Below are 16,634 nucleotides of genomic sequence, written 5' to 3'. Positions count from 1 at the left end.
ATATGACATGAAGAAAGCCTGTGTGTCTGTGTAGGCCTCAAGTTTGGTGAACCATGATTTTAGGCAACCATGGGAAGTCATAAAGCATGCTTAACATAGGCGGTAATAGCTATTCAAACATTGTTGGGGGGAAAAACCAACTTTCTTTGCCTTAAATTTCCTTAAGGCAGTTTTGTTATAATACCATTATCCAACTCTTATCTAATTGACCAATTTGAGACAGGGTAATGAGCGTGCTTATTTCACTGTTTGGGATTTAATAGTCTACAATAGGGCGACGGGGGGGGGTGGGAAGGAGAAGAAAACATTCGGTCTTCAGTCTGTCATGCTTAAAGTAGTCTGCCGACTCTTATAAAGGAAACCTGAAATTATTCACTTGGAGAAGGATGGGAATTATAAGTTTGTCTAGTTTAGAACAGGAGTTATCAACTCTAGCACTACTGACATTTTAGATTAGATAATTCATACGTCTTTGTTTTGTAGGGCTGTCCTTGTGTTTTATGTTTAGCAACATCCCTGGCCTCTTCTGCTAGTGGCATTAACAACCACCCTTCCCATTTGTGACAACTAACATCCTCTAAACATTGCCAAATGTCCCTGGGGACAGAGGCTGAGACAAACTGCCCTCTGCTGAGAATCAATGATTTAGAATAAGGAAAATCTTTGTGGCTATACACTTAAGTCATGTGCAATTCAGCTCACATCAATAATAAAACCATTTTCCATCTGTCTCATGACCATGTCTAGCTTTCACCTGGTTATGAACTTGGGAAGAGAAAAGGAGGAGTGTTATTATTGTCTCTGCCAAACCCCTTCCTACATCAATGACTTCAGATGCAATGAACTTCTTCAATTTTAAAAATTATTGTCTCTACTATAGTTCCATTCTCTGATGCACTATTGACTTTAGAACAAATTCTGGGATTTGAAACAAAGACTCAGTCTATTATCTAACCTTTCTAATGGTCTTAAAAATAAAGCAGCCCTTTTGACTGTTATTAAACCTAAAATGTAGTACTATGTTTTATTCTTTGACACCCTTCAAATTAGAATTGCTGTCTGACAAATATGCTTTATCGATTTCTACTTTCTTGTCAAAAGATTCTACCTAGAAATCTTTTATGTTTTCGTGGGCCCTTCAGAAAAACAAAATCAAACAAAGCAAAAACGAAACAAAACACACCCCACAACCATAGAAACACAAATCTCTAAAGACCCAGTTTAACTCCCAACTTCTGATGAATTACAGAATTAATGAACATCGTATGGAGCTTTTCAAGTTTATAAACACAGAAAAGAAGTCCCAGGCAGAGATGTGATTTGCCTAAGGCCACAGAGCCAACCGGTAGCAGAACTAGATTGAAAGCCCCTGACTCCTAAGTCCTAATTTAATACTCTCAACCCTTCACCACTTGGATGACTGTTGTCATAGCTGCCTTCTCCAAAGTCTTAACAGCATTTATAGCATTATAGCACCTATAACTCTTATAGCAGCATGTTTTTACTGCTTAACGTAAAAAAAAGTTCTTATGTATTTTTCTCTTTGCTTCTTGACTAAATTATAAGGTCTGTGAGGACAAGGACCATATCAAATCTCTGCCGCATGACTCCATGTATAGTTCTGAGTACCAGGAAGGAGCCTAATAAATCTATAATGACTCGCTGCCATCCCTGCTGGTAGGACAAAGCAGCCCAGGGCACGTGAGTAGCATCTTCTTAGGGTTTTTAAATTTTAGGTAATTTTGGAAGTAAATTTCATGTGGAAAACTAAAACATGACCGTTTCCTTCTGCATGTGTACACAGCACTAGACGAAGCACAGCAACTTATTTTTACCCATTTAATCCTCTCAGCCTGCCTTGTGAGGTAAGTTCCATTATTTTTCTCATTACGTACATGGAGAGACTGAAGCAGGCAGAGAGGCCTAACAGCATGCCCAGAGTTTCATCACTTAGCAAGTCTACAAAAAGTTAATAGGTGAAGACATTCATGTAATTTACAAACAATGATCTTCCCTACACATCTATTGTCAAAGCTAATAATTTGTTTTCTGTGTGATGTTCAGTCTTCATTACAGCAAGTAGGGCCAATGAGCAAACAAAAATCATTTTTATACTGCCTTTCCATCTTACCAGGCACATGGTATATGTATATTTTATAAACTAGCATCTCAATGAACAAAAACATATTTAACATATAGGCTTAAATTAGTAGAAATAAAATAATGATTAATAATATTAATAATTATTCTTCTCCATTATAATAATTTGAAATCGAATTTGAAGCATGGAAAGAAGAAGGTAAACAATATAGATAACTAAACACATTAAATTAAAATCAAAAAGTGAAGAAGAGAGAATAGGCTTAGGTAATAAATTTGTTAGATCAGTAAAATAAGTATTTCATAATTCTAGGAGGTAAAGTATATAAAATGGAGTATACTACTATCTCAATTATGTCTTAGAACTAGGTGGTTTATATACTATTTCTCCTCAATTGCGCTCTGCCAGTTCACAAGGAAAAAGAGAATCCCAGTTTTAGGATGTGGACTAAATTTCCTCTGCGTTATGATTAAGTCTCATAAAGGAGAAATAAAGGAAAAATTTAAAGAGCTCTTTATTACTGTGGTGCAGCCAAGGGTTGACCATGCTTGTACATATATTACCTTCGGTTTGTATAATGTTGAAAAATACCACTCTTATTCAAAAGCTCTAGCAACAAGTATCCACCTAGGATACAAACTGATGCTATTTCATCCTTCGTGGACCAGATCAAGGCAGGTGGACAAAGTCATGAGAGTTTTGATTATCCTCAAAACAAAATGAGAATCACAATTCATGGTATAGTTCCATCTTATTATAACTGTTTAAATTTATGATTTCCCCTTGATGACAATGGAAAACTAGCCAATTACCCAAAAGAAAATTTCGTTTCATGCTTCCTTCATGTCTGCATTCTTGTATGTTAAATCCAGAGATCAAGATCTGAATCTAATGCAGTTATGTCCACATTTGGGATGTGGGGCACGGTCGTGGGAGTCCTCACATAGGCTGCCAAAAGACGCGAATAGAACAGAAGTGAATTAAAAGATCAAAAAACCTCAGAGAGGAGTCGCTACTCACAATGTTCATCAGGGTGAGGAGGTAGTTTTGGACGTGCTCTTTGCCATGGAAGCGGACCACGGAGTCGTCCACCCCCAGCAGCACCTCAATGTTGTAATCGTTCTCTCCCGCGTGTCTGCGGCGCCTCGCTGCTTCCTTCAGCTGCTGCTCAATGCTGCTGGAAATAGTATCTACATCGTCAAGGCCTTCCAGATCCGACTCTATTAAGAAACAAAAGGAACTCAGGCATTTCAGCTTCCCCGACGGGACTTCTAACAGCTTTTTACAAAAAAGGAATCGTCTAGGGGGTCACTATACTCCAGTCACTAAGATGCTGCTTTACAGAACGTACACATGCATACGAGCAGACAGACTGTGCTGATTCAACATGGAATAGCAACACCGAGGGTAAAGTAATATTATTGTACGGGAAGCGCCATGGCCACACTGAATGTTCCAGACGAGAAGAGGGTGTAGTTTAGTCTTCCTCTAGCTGCATCATCAGTGCAGAGCAAAGAAAGTGGGGATACAGACAGAGCAGTTGTCAAGTAGTTATTAAATACATGGAGATGATAAACGAAAAAATCATGTGTTGATAAGTTTAGAGTGATTAATTTAAGTCCCTATAATCCTAGGCTGGAGGGATGGAATCTGTATCACGTAAATTTAATTTTTTTTTTTTTTAACATTTATTTATTTTTTGAGAGGCAGAGAGAGACAGAGCATGAGCAGGGGAGGTGCAGAGAGAGGGAGACACAGAATCGGAAGCAGGCCCTAGGCTCTGAGCTGTCAGCACAGAGCCCGATGCGGAGCTCGAACTCAGGAACCATGAGATCATGACCTGGGCTGGAAGTCAGTCGCCTAACCAGTTGAGTCACCCAGTTGCCCCTGTATCATGTAAATTTAAATTACTCCTTTTACCAGTAGCCTTAACTTAAAAACCAAATTAGAGCATGGCAACACAAGAGCATCTGGTGCTACAACTATTAGTCACAATATATTACTTTATTTCTTATGCGGATGGTTTTCTAGTGAATGATGCTAGAGAGACACTACAGGTCTCCACATTTGTACTGGGCATCATCTAGATAGCAGGTCACTTCAACAGCTATATATGTGCCTCTGTGAGACACCAAACTAAGAAGTCAATCAGAAAATACCTTCATCCAAAGAAAAATAAAATAATAAACATTTTTTTATTTAATACAGTTGAAGCTATTTTTTTTTATTTTCCAAATAAATCTCTCTCTCTCTCTCATACACACACATGAAAGAGAGACACACACAAATATCCATATACATCTATCTATCTATCTATCTAGAAAGAGAATGAGAGAGGCATTCTCAATTTCTAGTTATCTTGTTTATCTACTTTCAGCTTACCATACTTTTGGTGAAGAAAAATGTTTTTGTGAAATGAAAAATAAAATTTATCACTTGGAAGCCAAAACAAAAGATATTTTCCAAAACTGCTGGTACGAAACTGAAAGCAAAATTCATTTCCATTTCAAATATATATAAGCTGGAAAGGATTTTATTTTACAAACTGCCCTGATGCCTATAACAACCCCATACCTAAAAACAAGTTTGAAAGAACCAGTTCTGACTCATGGGAGTCTTACTTCATGCTTCACTAGGGCCTGTAAGCCATTTGAATCGGTGTCTGACATTAACAAATAGGCATTTTCCTCTCCACCTTTGTGGTTTTAGTAAGGTTGAAGGGGGAAAAAAAAAGGTGTCTCTTGGCCGGGAAGATTGATGACCAAGTCCTAGACACATGGGATTAGAAGTTGTAGAAGTACAGATTTTACTCACACCCTTTCCACTATTAAAAAACACACAGATACACCAGAACTCTCCCTTGCAAGGATGGGCAAGGGACTACTGAGGTTTGAAAGCCATACTGTAATTCACTTTGACCCAAACCCAAATGCTAGATCATTAGCTGGGAATTTTCTTCTCATCGGGGAATCACACTGACTCCACAATACATAAATAGCTCTCACCGCCATCCACATCAAACAGAAAGTTTTCCTCAAAAGTTGTTTTTAAGCACTGTAACCCACATTGAGGGCAAGAGACTACACCTGCAAACAGCTTTACCTAATTCAACCTCAAGCCTTTCACACACTTGAGAAAGTGAAAGGTTGTGATACCTAGTGTACAAACAGGAAACTCATACACGAGCTCCCAGTTCTAAAAATGGCTCTTTTTGGCAGAACAGCCAGTGACAGTGTCCAATGCAAATATAGTAGCAATGTCATCATATCATTAAGTCTGATGCATGAATGGAGAAGGCTGAATACTTATTTCAGAAAGACAGTTCATTCTGCTCTCATACACCTTTGGTTTGGCCTTTGAATCCCTCCTTAAATAGGTGGTTTTCTGGTAAGAGAAGAGAATCTCTTTTTCCATTGCATGAGGAACCTGGAAAGGAAGAAGGAAGCCTTTTTCTTTTAACCATTGCCTTGATTCGGTCAAGAATACTCCTGTCCCTATTCCCCCCCCATAGAAAGTGCTCTTTCTATGATTCCTAAAGTGAGTACCGTCAAATGTTTCAAAGAAAGACAGGGGAATAATTTCTGGCATTTTTTATCCATATACACCAGCATTAATTACAGACAATTCTGAGGCTGTGAAATATCTTCACTCACAAAGAAATTTTCCCAGCATGTCCACTCTGTAAGGTAACTGTCATGGGCGTTGTAATCAGACATACCTGGCTCCAAATCCTGGCAATGTCATATCCTAGCAATGTAAATTTAGTTAAGATGCCTAGCCTCTCTAAATCTCACTTTCCTCATCTGTAAAATGGGATAATACCTAATCTGCAGAGTTGCTATGAAGGGACGATTATAATAAAGGCACCGTGTACAGTGCTTAGACGTAAGTGCTCAACAAATAGCATTCACTGTTACTACTATCGTGATGATGATTATGATTTCCCATTAAGAGAAGTCTCCTACACCTTTTATAGCTTTCTACATTTTATTTATATATGACAAATCAAATAGATATAGTGTTTTTTTAAATAGAGGTCAGAAAAAAAATTAGAATTAGTGAAGGGAAATCTGAACTGCTAATAACTTTAGAAAGAATAAGGGTAACAATATTTCCCAAAAAGCATAACGTTGGTACAAGGAGAAAAGAATCTAGAACGTTTACTTTCAGGTAAATTAGGATGACCCCCAATGGGACAAACTTGTTTAGTAGATTAAAAAACCTAACGCAAAACTGGACACAGTCTGCTTATAGATGGTGCTGATTTTCACTCAATGCGTATTTATTGAGTACTCACACATAGCAGACCCTGAGAAGCTAAAGAACCAGTTGACACGTCCGTAGGTGTCAACTCTGGGAACCACAAAGTCGTACTCGATTATATTCAGAGTGGAGCTGAGTTTGTATCATGTAGTCACAAACCATTATATAGGCTGGAATCACACAATCTCTAGTTTAAGCAGATCTAGGCAGGATACAGAACATACCTGTGGGTAATAGCTTACACCTTTAGAAAGCTTCTGAGTTTAAAAGCTGACACATGCTTTGGCAAAATTTAAGATGCCTCTGTGTCTAATTCTACATTATTTCTGTACCCCATGAAATACAGGAACAGGAAAAATTAAAGGTGAGCATCATGCTAATCATGTCCACACTCACAACACCCATCAGATCTGTTTACTGCAAAAAGGGGTGAGAAGAATCACAGAGAAGGCAATAGGCAAGTTCAGGAAGGGAAAGCATAGTTACATTTTGCATTGGGAGTAGCAAATTGGATCTGTGGTGGCACCCTGTTGGCATCCTCTTAAGTAAGTGCATCCAAGGTGACTGGAATGGCTGTAGCTGAGTTGGACAGCAGATAATGATGGATGTGATAACAGAATCAGTGGAAAGACTGGACATTTTTAAGATGAATAAATAAATAAGGCCCTGCAGTAGGTACAGTGTGCTTCATTCCAGAAAAGGGATGCTCATAGTACCTCTCAAGTTTCCCAGAAATAACAAAGTCAGTCCTTCTTAGTACTTAGAGTGAGTGAGTTTCACTTTTTCAAACGTTTTTGCAACTTACCTTTCAAGTTATTGATATGAATTAATTAACATTTTGGGAACATTTTGATTTTACCCCTTTTTGTACTCCCTACCTTCCCAATTATTGTATGTGAACTTTCAACAAAGTAATTTTACTACAAAGCCTATGTTACTGAAGATATATAATATTTGGGGATGCATAGGTGACCAACTAAGGCAAAATAAATATAGTTATTTTTAGTGTTGAAGATAGGATTATTAGTGTTAAATCAGTACTTTGAATTTACCAAACAGATAAAGGAGAATATAGGTTGTTTTGCTGATTATGAACACTTCAGCTTAAGACATTTTCAGGATGGAATATGGCATATCTACATACCTAATCATATTTGCAGGAAATCTAAGTGTAGATTGGTGAAGTTACTCCCACCCCAAAAGAAATTCTATAGTCTAAAAAACGTCAGGAGACAAAGGCAAAATTAGAAAAGTACAAGTTCTGATCAAGTTCTGAATCTGATACAACTACATTAGGGGTTAAAAAGTAATCTCAAGCATACGGTGTCAGACTGTGATAGAATCATCTCTTCTCTATCCAATCTCTCCTCCCTACGGAGAAGAATGTTAATTTTATTTGAGGTGGTAATGAACCCAGCTAAAAGTCACTCCTAGTCTCTCTTGGCACAAAGGACCACATGTGACTAAGAATAATTCAATGAGATATAAGCAGAAGTATTGCTTATACTTCAGTGGCTTAAAATGGCTGGTATGAAAGGCTTCCCCCAAGGCTCCTCAAAGGAATGTGATTCATCTTGGTAGATTAGACCTTTTGGTTCTTTACTCAGTATTCCTTCCTGCTTCCTGCAATGTAGACACGATGTCAGGCGTTCTATGAAGTAGCCCTACACTCAAGGCATGTGCTTAGTATGAAAGGGTAGCTATAAAAAAGAGATCTGACCCCACAACGACTATGGAGCTGGCATCCCAGCCCTGGACTGCCTAGCATCAGCCTTTATTACACATGGGGGAGAGCCCTTCCATCATGCTTAGGCCAAGTTTGAGTTTTCTTTTGTATGTCACTGAATCTAGTCCTAAGAGATAGGACACTGATGATAATTTTATTATGTAAATTCCTCATGCTTCCCTGCTCCATTTGGGAATGACAGTCAATATTTATGTGAATAAGTGGATGAGAAACTAAGGTTCACCCAGCTTTCTTTACAGCGCATCTACTTCAGAAAATGAGGAAGAAAATATTTCACAGTAACCATAAATATAGAATGATTCTGTATGTATAAATTTAACATTCTTCATGAACAGAATACGGTTGTAAAAATGAAGTGACTGGGATGCTACAAGCTGGATTTTCCAATAGTAGGTGGAGATCCTAAGATCAGAGCTAAAAATAGGCATAAAATTCAACAACTGTCATATGTTAACATCAGAAGCAGAGAGGAATTGTATTGTGTTGACCTGTTTACAACATCCAGTAGTGATTTTCCCATTGACATCTTTTTTAAAAAGTTATATTTTTATAATTCCTAAAAAGACACACTAACAGCATCTCTGTATATGGGGGGCATCATTCCACCAAGATATAAAATATTTCTGTGAAAAGCAGCTGAATCCTTCACCAACTAGGAAATTCCATAATGACAGTTCAAAGAACTAGATTCATGCCAATTTATGATGTCAATTCTGAAGTTTCATTAAGTAACTGTTGCTTTTAAAAAAAAGGGAGAGAGAGACATTACCATGGAATGAATATTAGTTTCCGTGATTTCTTTTCCCCATAAGTTCTAATTCTAAAGTACATGTTTGCTTTTGTTTTCACTGACAACTTTAAGGGAGAGCATACAGCCTTTTTTTTAAATGGAAAACATCTTACCTTTTAAGTGAAAACAAAAAGATTTTCATGATTTTAGTTTATGGCCATTAGCAAACAAACAGAACAGAAAAGTCACCTCCAATACATAAAAAATTGTGACTTTTAGCATGAATCTCCTGTATGTCAGTTAAAATGTTTCAAGCTGCAAATAAAACTTTAAAGTGTTTTAAGCAATCAGGAAGCATATTTGTTGGCCTTACAAGAGTCCCAGAGGTCAGGGGATTCCTGAGTTAGTTTATTGACAGATCATCAAGTAGGCACTTTCCATCTTCTCATATTCAGTCATTCTTGGTGTATAAACTTTGTCTCCAGATTGGTTTCTTCCATTATTTCAAATTCGCAGCACCAATTCCAGCATCAGAGCCAGGTACAAAAAATTGTATCTTCGTGCACATCTTTCTGAGGAGTAGGCAAAAATCTTTCCTAGAAGCTCAGTACATTTAACGATATGCTTCAGTGGCCAGAATTGAGTCACATGCCCATGTAAAAATCATTCACAGATAAGAGGAACAGAACCCCACATAAGTCTTAGTCCAATCAGAAGTCAACCCCTGTACCCAAGGCTGGCCTTCACTGAAGATCAAGGGAGAAGGCCTTGAAATAAAACAAGAGAGGGAAACAGATGTCATACAGGCAACCCACATTGCCGAATTCTCCCTTTCAGATCCTCCTCTTCCTACATTTCCTAGTAACAATCTTCCGGTGGGCTCTTTTATTCTATCTTTGTTTGTATTAATGCAGGTTGTGTTTCATTTCCCTTACCTTTTTGCCTGGAGATCACTTCTGCATTCTCATGAAAGGTACAGCCCTTCACTACTCCCATGGTAGGGGACACTCATCATTGTGGATTGCCTAGCCCATTCCAACTGTTTCTTGAATAAATCACTGAAATGTCTGTGTGTGGGCAGAGTTGTCAGACAAAATACAGTATATTCTGTTAAATTCAAATTCCATACAAACAACACTTTTTAAAATATAGGTATGTCCCAAATATCACATGGGATGTAACTAATACTAAAAACTTATTCAATGTTTACCTGAAATTCAAATTTAAATGAGAATCCTGTATTTTTATCTGCGAAATCTGGCAATTCTAGGAGTGGGAGAATCTATCTTTCTCCAAGAGGTCCACATAGTTATACAGATTTATGCCCACCCACTCCACCCCTATGTACTCAGCGCTAGCAGTGGGCATTGATGCAGGCATGGACAAGTACTATATTCCGTTTCCTTGACTCTAGTGATTGGTTAATGGATGGGTAAATGGTCTAAATCATACCAATTAAACTACGACCTAGGATTATTTTATTTGTAGTTACTAGGAAAGAGAAATTCCTTCTAGTAAGCTTGAAACTGGAAGAATAAAATATGGAGGCTGCTTGGGACTAGCACAGGGATAGTTGTTGACCTAAATTTAATGCAAGAAGAGGAAAGGGAAGATTACTAATGGAGAGAAGAGTTTAACGTTCCATTGATGACTTTCAGCCACTGAATTCAACCATTCTTAAAACCTTGGTCTTTTCAATTTCATGAGTCAATGAACTATTGCCACCTCATTTTCTCTCTTACTAATTAAAAAAAAAATTGTTTTTGCTTACAATTGTTTGATGTTAGTTCCTAACAACTGAAACTAAATGAACCTTGATAAATAAACCCATCTATATGCTTCCTACTAGAGTCATCACTTGTCCTCATTTTCCTTCCCACTCTTCTTTAATAAACTATTCTTAGGCTACATCATCATTTGAAAAGGTTGACATGTTCTGTTTAATCTCCAAAATTAATTATTTTATTCTCTTTATCTCACTTGAAATTAAGGGCTTTGCTACCAGTGATCTGTTTCCTAGTTTGTTTCTTCTGTTGCTCTTACTCAGCTAAAACTTAACTTTGAAAGACAGGACAGTTTTTTAATTTCCAAATATTATCCCTCTGTACATTGAATAGCATTTTAATTACCATCTCTCTTTTCTTTTTGACTAAATCATAATCCCTCTTACTTCTGGTTGTGTAGCTGACCTCTACTAAATCCAGGAGTAGAGGAAGGAGTCCCCACACTCAGTATACTGGAGCGCATTCTAGCAATCTGACACTGCTAGAAATTAGTTTTCTAAGTAAGCTCAAAGGAGAGAGAGAATTCCATTTCACAGATGCCAATTTCAAAGCTCAAATTATGTCTACCAGATGCCTCCTATGTGCGATTTCTTCACTTAAGACTTCCCCGGAACCCTATTTGAGCATAGTAATTTTTTTCCATCTGGAACCAGTTAATAAAAATTAAACAAGTCATTATAGCCAACCTATAAATATTAACATTTGCCATAATATTTCCAATAAATATTTAAAGAACAGGGCGTGGGCCTGCACTGTTCTAAACACAGAGAGAATAACAGTAGACAAAACAGACATGGAGCTTGCCTGCACTGAACTGACATTCTAGAGATAAGAAAGATGAAGCAGGGTAAGAAAAGTCAAACAGGATAAGGGGAATAAGAGTGAAATGAAGAAGGCACAATTTTAGATAAAGGTGTTCAGAAAAAGATAGAAAATGGACAGAGATCTTGTAAAGTGATAGAATGATCCATATGAATATCAATGTTATATTTACGTGATACATAGATAAGCTTTTTATACATAAATGTAAACTTTTAATCTATATTTATATTATAGATCTCTTAGTATGAGGCTGCATGGTATAATACAGAGAAAATCACAATAAATTCAGGAATATACCAGGCAGAGTTTCCCACAAAGATCCATGGAACCTGTGAATATGAGGAAATATCACTCCTCTGATTATGTTATATGCACAGCTGAATGTAAAATAAAGGCATAGGGGCACCTGGGTGGCTCAGTAGGTTGTCCGGCTTTGTCTCAGGTCATGATCTTGTGGTCTGTGGGTTTCAGCCCCGTGTCAGGCCCTGTGCTGACAGCTTGGAGCCTGGAGCCTGCATGGAATTCTGTGTCTCCCTCTCTCTCTGCCCCTCCCCTGCTCACTCTCTGACTCTCTCTCTCTCAAAAATAAACATCAAAAAAATAAAAATAAAACAAAATAAAATAAAATAAAAGGCATTATCCAGGTGGGCCTGATCTAATCTCATAAGTCATTAAAAGTAGAAACCTTTCCCTGACTGGTTGTAGAAGAGAAGGTAAAAAATGTGAACTGTGAAAAGGAAATGACATACCATTGTTGGCTTTGATGATGGAGCGAGACTGTGCAAGGACCAGAGACAGGTATCTAGCTGCTGACAGTGAACTCCAGCCATCAGCTAGCCAGGAAATGGGGACCTCAGTCCCACAACAACTGGCACCTGAATTCTGCCAACTTGGTGAATGGGTTTGGAAGTGGATTCTTTCCCATCACCTCCAGGCAGGAGTTCACCCTGGCTAGAACCTTGATTTTGGCCTTGTGATAGCTAAGCACAGAAACCAGTCCAGTCACCTGGGATTCTGATTCACAGAGCTATGAATTAATAAATGACTATTGTTTTAAATCACTAAGCTCTTGGTGATTTGTTATGCAACAACAGAAAAATAATACAGAGAACAGAGCTCTAGGCCCAGCTCTGCTATGCTTCATTTGTTTGATCTGGGAAAGATGCCAAATTTATCTGAGCCTCAGTTTCCTTATCTATAAGATAAATGAGTTGTGCTAGAAGATCACTAAAATCTTCTTCCTGGCTAAATTTCCATAATTAATCATTGGGCCATGACTTCCCTATTTTAGATTATTAAAGTTGCTTTCTTGATCATAAATGATTGATCATTATTATAATTGTTGCTAAATCCTTGGTCAATGATATGATTCACAATTAAAATATATTTTACATGGAAAAATGCATTACACCATAAGACAAACTGCATTATGATATAAATGCTTCATGACAATGTAGAAGTCTAGTAATTTATTACAATAAGACATAGTCTTCTCATTTACAATGTAAGCTGATAAGAACAGATACTACACTTGACCTTAGCTAAGTGGCTGAGAAGCAATTCGTTTGCCATTTAAAGATGAGCACAGGGTGTTCATAAAGTCTAGAGGCATAGTCAAATGTACATAATATCATCAAGGACATCTTTGGTTTCTTCTCTGAAAAATAAAATACTATCTATGTTTCCATATTTTATAAACAACCTATAAAAGATTGGGTAAACGACATACAGATTATTTAAGTATTTACGCATCTACAACACCAACTAGAATTTATCCTAAGTGTTTAAAAATTCACTTTATGCCTTTTTATTGTGTTACAACAGAATTATACTATGCTACCACCAATAAATTGTTACCAAAGTAGAGTTATATAAACATGGAATGAAAAATGCACATTACCCATAAAATTAAACTATTGAAGTGATCACCTACATGTATTTAACCTGAAGTCCTATGCTCATTTGAATAATACTGACCAGTTTTAACTTATGTTCAGATGAAAGGTTATTTTTTTAAACAAACTGTGATTTATTTATACTCCACATCAATAAAAAAGAACAAACTATGGGTACACAATTAATACACAGAAATCAGTAGCATTTCTTTACACTAACAATGAAGTCACAGAATGAGAAATTTACAAAAACAGCGCCATTTACAACTGCACCAAAAAGACTAAAATACCCAGGAATAAACTTAACCAAAGGTTAAGGCATAGGTGAAAGACCTATACTCTGGAAATTATAAAACACTGATGAAAGCAGTTGAAGATAACGCAGATAAATGGAAAGATATTGCACACTCACGGATTGTAAGAATTAATATTGTTAAAATGTCTGTATTACCCAAAGCATTCTGCAGATTCAATGCAATCCCTATTAAAATACCAACAGCATTTTTCACAGAACTAGAGCAAATAATACTAAAATGTGTATGGAACCACAGAAGACCCTGAACAGCCAAAGCAATCCTGAGAAAGAACAAAGCTGGAGGTATCACAATTCCAGATTTCAAGATGTACTGCTAAGCTGAAGCAATGAAAACAATATGGTACTGACACAAAAATAGGCACACAGATCAAAGGAACAGAATAGAGACCCCAGAAACAAACCCACATTTTTATGGTTAATTTATGACAAAGGAGGCAAGAATATCCAGTGGGGAAGAGACGGTCTCTTCAATAAATGATGTCGGGAAAACTGGACAGCTACATGTAAAAGAATGAAACTGGACCACTTTTTTACACCATACACAAAAATAACCTCAAAATGAATTCAACACGTAAACGTGAGGCCTGAAACCATAGAAGTCCTATAAGAGAACACAGGCAGTCATTTCTCTGACATTGACCATAGCAATATTTTTCTAGATATGTCTAAGGAAAAGGAAACAAAAGCAAAACAAAACAAAACAAAAACAAAAAAACAAACTATTGAGACTAACCAAAATAAAAAGTTTTTAAACAGTGAAGGAACCCATCAACAGAACAAAAAGACCACCTACTGAATGGCAGAAGATACTTGCAAATGGTATGTCCAATAATAGGTTAATGTCCAAAATATGGAAAGGTCAAGTTTATAATCCTATCATATAGAATCAATATTTTTAAGACATAGATATTATTGCAAATTTAAGATAAATTATGACAGAACAGTATTTGCTATCCAATACTATGAATGGAACAGTGTAACTCCTAACACCAAAATAACATTATCCAAGTTATATTTAATAATATGGCATATTTTGCATTCAGATAAAATTGTTGGGCCATTCCTAATGTGAACTTCCACTAAATACACTAATTTGCTAAAATAAAACTATTCTTAGTCTAACAAATAAAATACACAGAGGAAAGAAATATTGTTATATTTACATTTTAGCCATATAAATACATGTCTATTATACATTCTCCCACATAGTACTGATCGTATGGAAGCAAAAAACTCGAGTGTATTTTTATATCTTCTGCTTTTGTAAACATATGAAATAGTTTTAAGAGCTGTTTTAATGCATTGTTTTCTAACATTTCTGACACTTATGGGTCAGTTTTGACTGATTGATTTTTCTCATCGTTATGGGTTGTATTTTCCTATTCCTTTGCATACTTGCTAATTTTGATCAGATGCCTGACACAGTGAATTTCACCTTGTTGGTTGCTGGATGTATTTGTGTTCCTATAAGTATTCTTGAGCTTTATTCTTGGATGCAGTCAAATTACCTCAAAATAGTTTGGTCCTTTCTCAGGTCTTGCTTTTAAGATCAATCAGAAAGGACCAGAGCCATGTTCAGCTAGAGCTAATTATTCATCACTACTGAGGGAAGCCCTCTCTGTGTGCACTAGCTAATGCTAGGTCAATTAGGAGATGTCCCAGTCTGCAGAGTTTGAACAAGTATTATTCCCAGCCCCATGGAAGCACGGCCACAGTTACCGCTAATCCCCTCAGGTGGTTCTTTTCCAACTTTGCATAATTTCCTCACATATATGTGCTGATTAGGACTTGACTGAATACTAGAGGGGAACCCCTTCAGATCTTCAGAATTCTACCGCGTATAGTTCTCTTCTTACAGTTTGGTGAACTCTGGCCACCTTCATCTCCCAGACTCTCAGCTCTGGCATCTCCACTCCAAGTGCCTGTCAGGCTCAGCCTGGCTGTCCTTCCGTAAGATTCAGATTAAAACCCATCTAGGAAGTAAACTGGGGTAACACTGAGGCCCACGTCATTTGTTTCTCACCTCTTAGGGATCCCTAGCCTTCACTGTCAGGTATCTGGTACCTTGCAAACTGGTGTTTCATATTTTGTTCATTTCTGTTTTTTTAAAGCAGGGGAGTATATCTAATCTTTGTTATTCCACCGTGGTCAAGAGCAGAAGTTCACTTAATTTGGTTTTGCTAAGAACATATGGTAGTTTAGAAACTTGGATTTATAGGCATGTTACTCTGTAATAGGACTTAGAATTCTCTCTAGCAATTCAGCTTTCCCCAAATAGCTTTCTACACACATTTACTTGGACTTGTGGAATTAGCAGTGAAATGCTCAGTGTAAAAACCCTGACAACACTCTTTTAATTAAAAAAGAAATCATACTCTTCTAAGACATTAAATCTCCTTGAATATGTCCTTGCAACATAGGATATCATATGTAAGCAAGAGACATTTAAGGTTGAGCAGCATTCAGTAGATCTCAAAAAAATATGTATATTCTGTTCACCTTACTCCTAAAACAATGTCAACTCCTCTGCCCATTAAAAGCTGGCTGATGAAACAAATAAATGAACTATAGATTCTTCAGGGAGTGTCGTTCACCTATGTGAGAGAATGTTAAAAATTACCCAAGGAAAATTCATGGATATTCTTTGCCAAGGACTTGGGAGTCTTAATTACAACCCTATTTTCACTTTTATTTTCAAGATGAATAATACATGATGAACTGATGATTTCTTTTAAGCTAGTAAGAAAAATCTCATATGGTTATAATACCTGTGATTTTCCTAGCCAAGATGAAACTTTCATAGTTACACTTTCATATAAAAACTCCTGTTATGATCAAATGAAATGTATCCTAAGCTGACTGAGGGATTTCCCTCAGGATAGGGTAACTAGGAAGAATGTGTGTGTGATCTTTAGAATTTTCCCTTTTCCCCTCACTGTGGGCATTCTTCATCTATAACCATAATAGATGTGATCA

The 16,634-nt window shown here is 36.9% G+C and overlaps 1 protein-coding gene and 1 pseudogene across 4 annotated transcripts in view; both read right to left on the bottom strand.

Moving 5' to 3' along the window:
- Positions 1 to 16,634, bottom strand: part of ADAMTS3 (ADAM metallopeptidase with thrombospondin type 1 motif 3) — a 260,534-nt gene that overhangs the window by 63,202 nt on the left and 180,698 nt on the right. For all 4 annotated transcript variants that reach the window (XM_053217261.1, XM_027058162.2, XM_027058163.2 and 1 more), the window contains exon 5: positions 3,122 to 3,321. In XM_053217261.1, the coding sequence (XP_053073236.1) occupies positions 3,122 to 3,321 (200 nt within the window). The remainder of the gene's footprint in view (positions 1 to 3,121; positions 3,322 to 16,634) is intronic.
- On the bottom strand, positions 12,843 to 13,008 carry LOC113600987 (uncharacterized; annotated as a pseudogene).

This window comes from Acinonyx jubatus, chromosome B1 (genome assembly GCF_027475565.1).
Source record: "Acinonyx jubatus isolate Ajub_Pintada_27869175 chromosome B1, VMU_Ajub_asm_v1.0, whole genome shotgun sequence".
Lineage (NCBI taxonomy): Eukaryota > Metazoa > Chordata > Mammalia > Carnivora > Felidae > Acinonyx > Acinonyx jubatus.
This window is presented reverse-complemented; position numbering and strand designations above follow the sequence as displayed.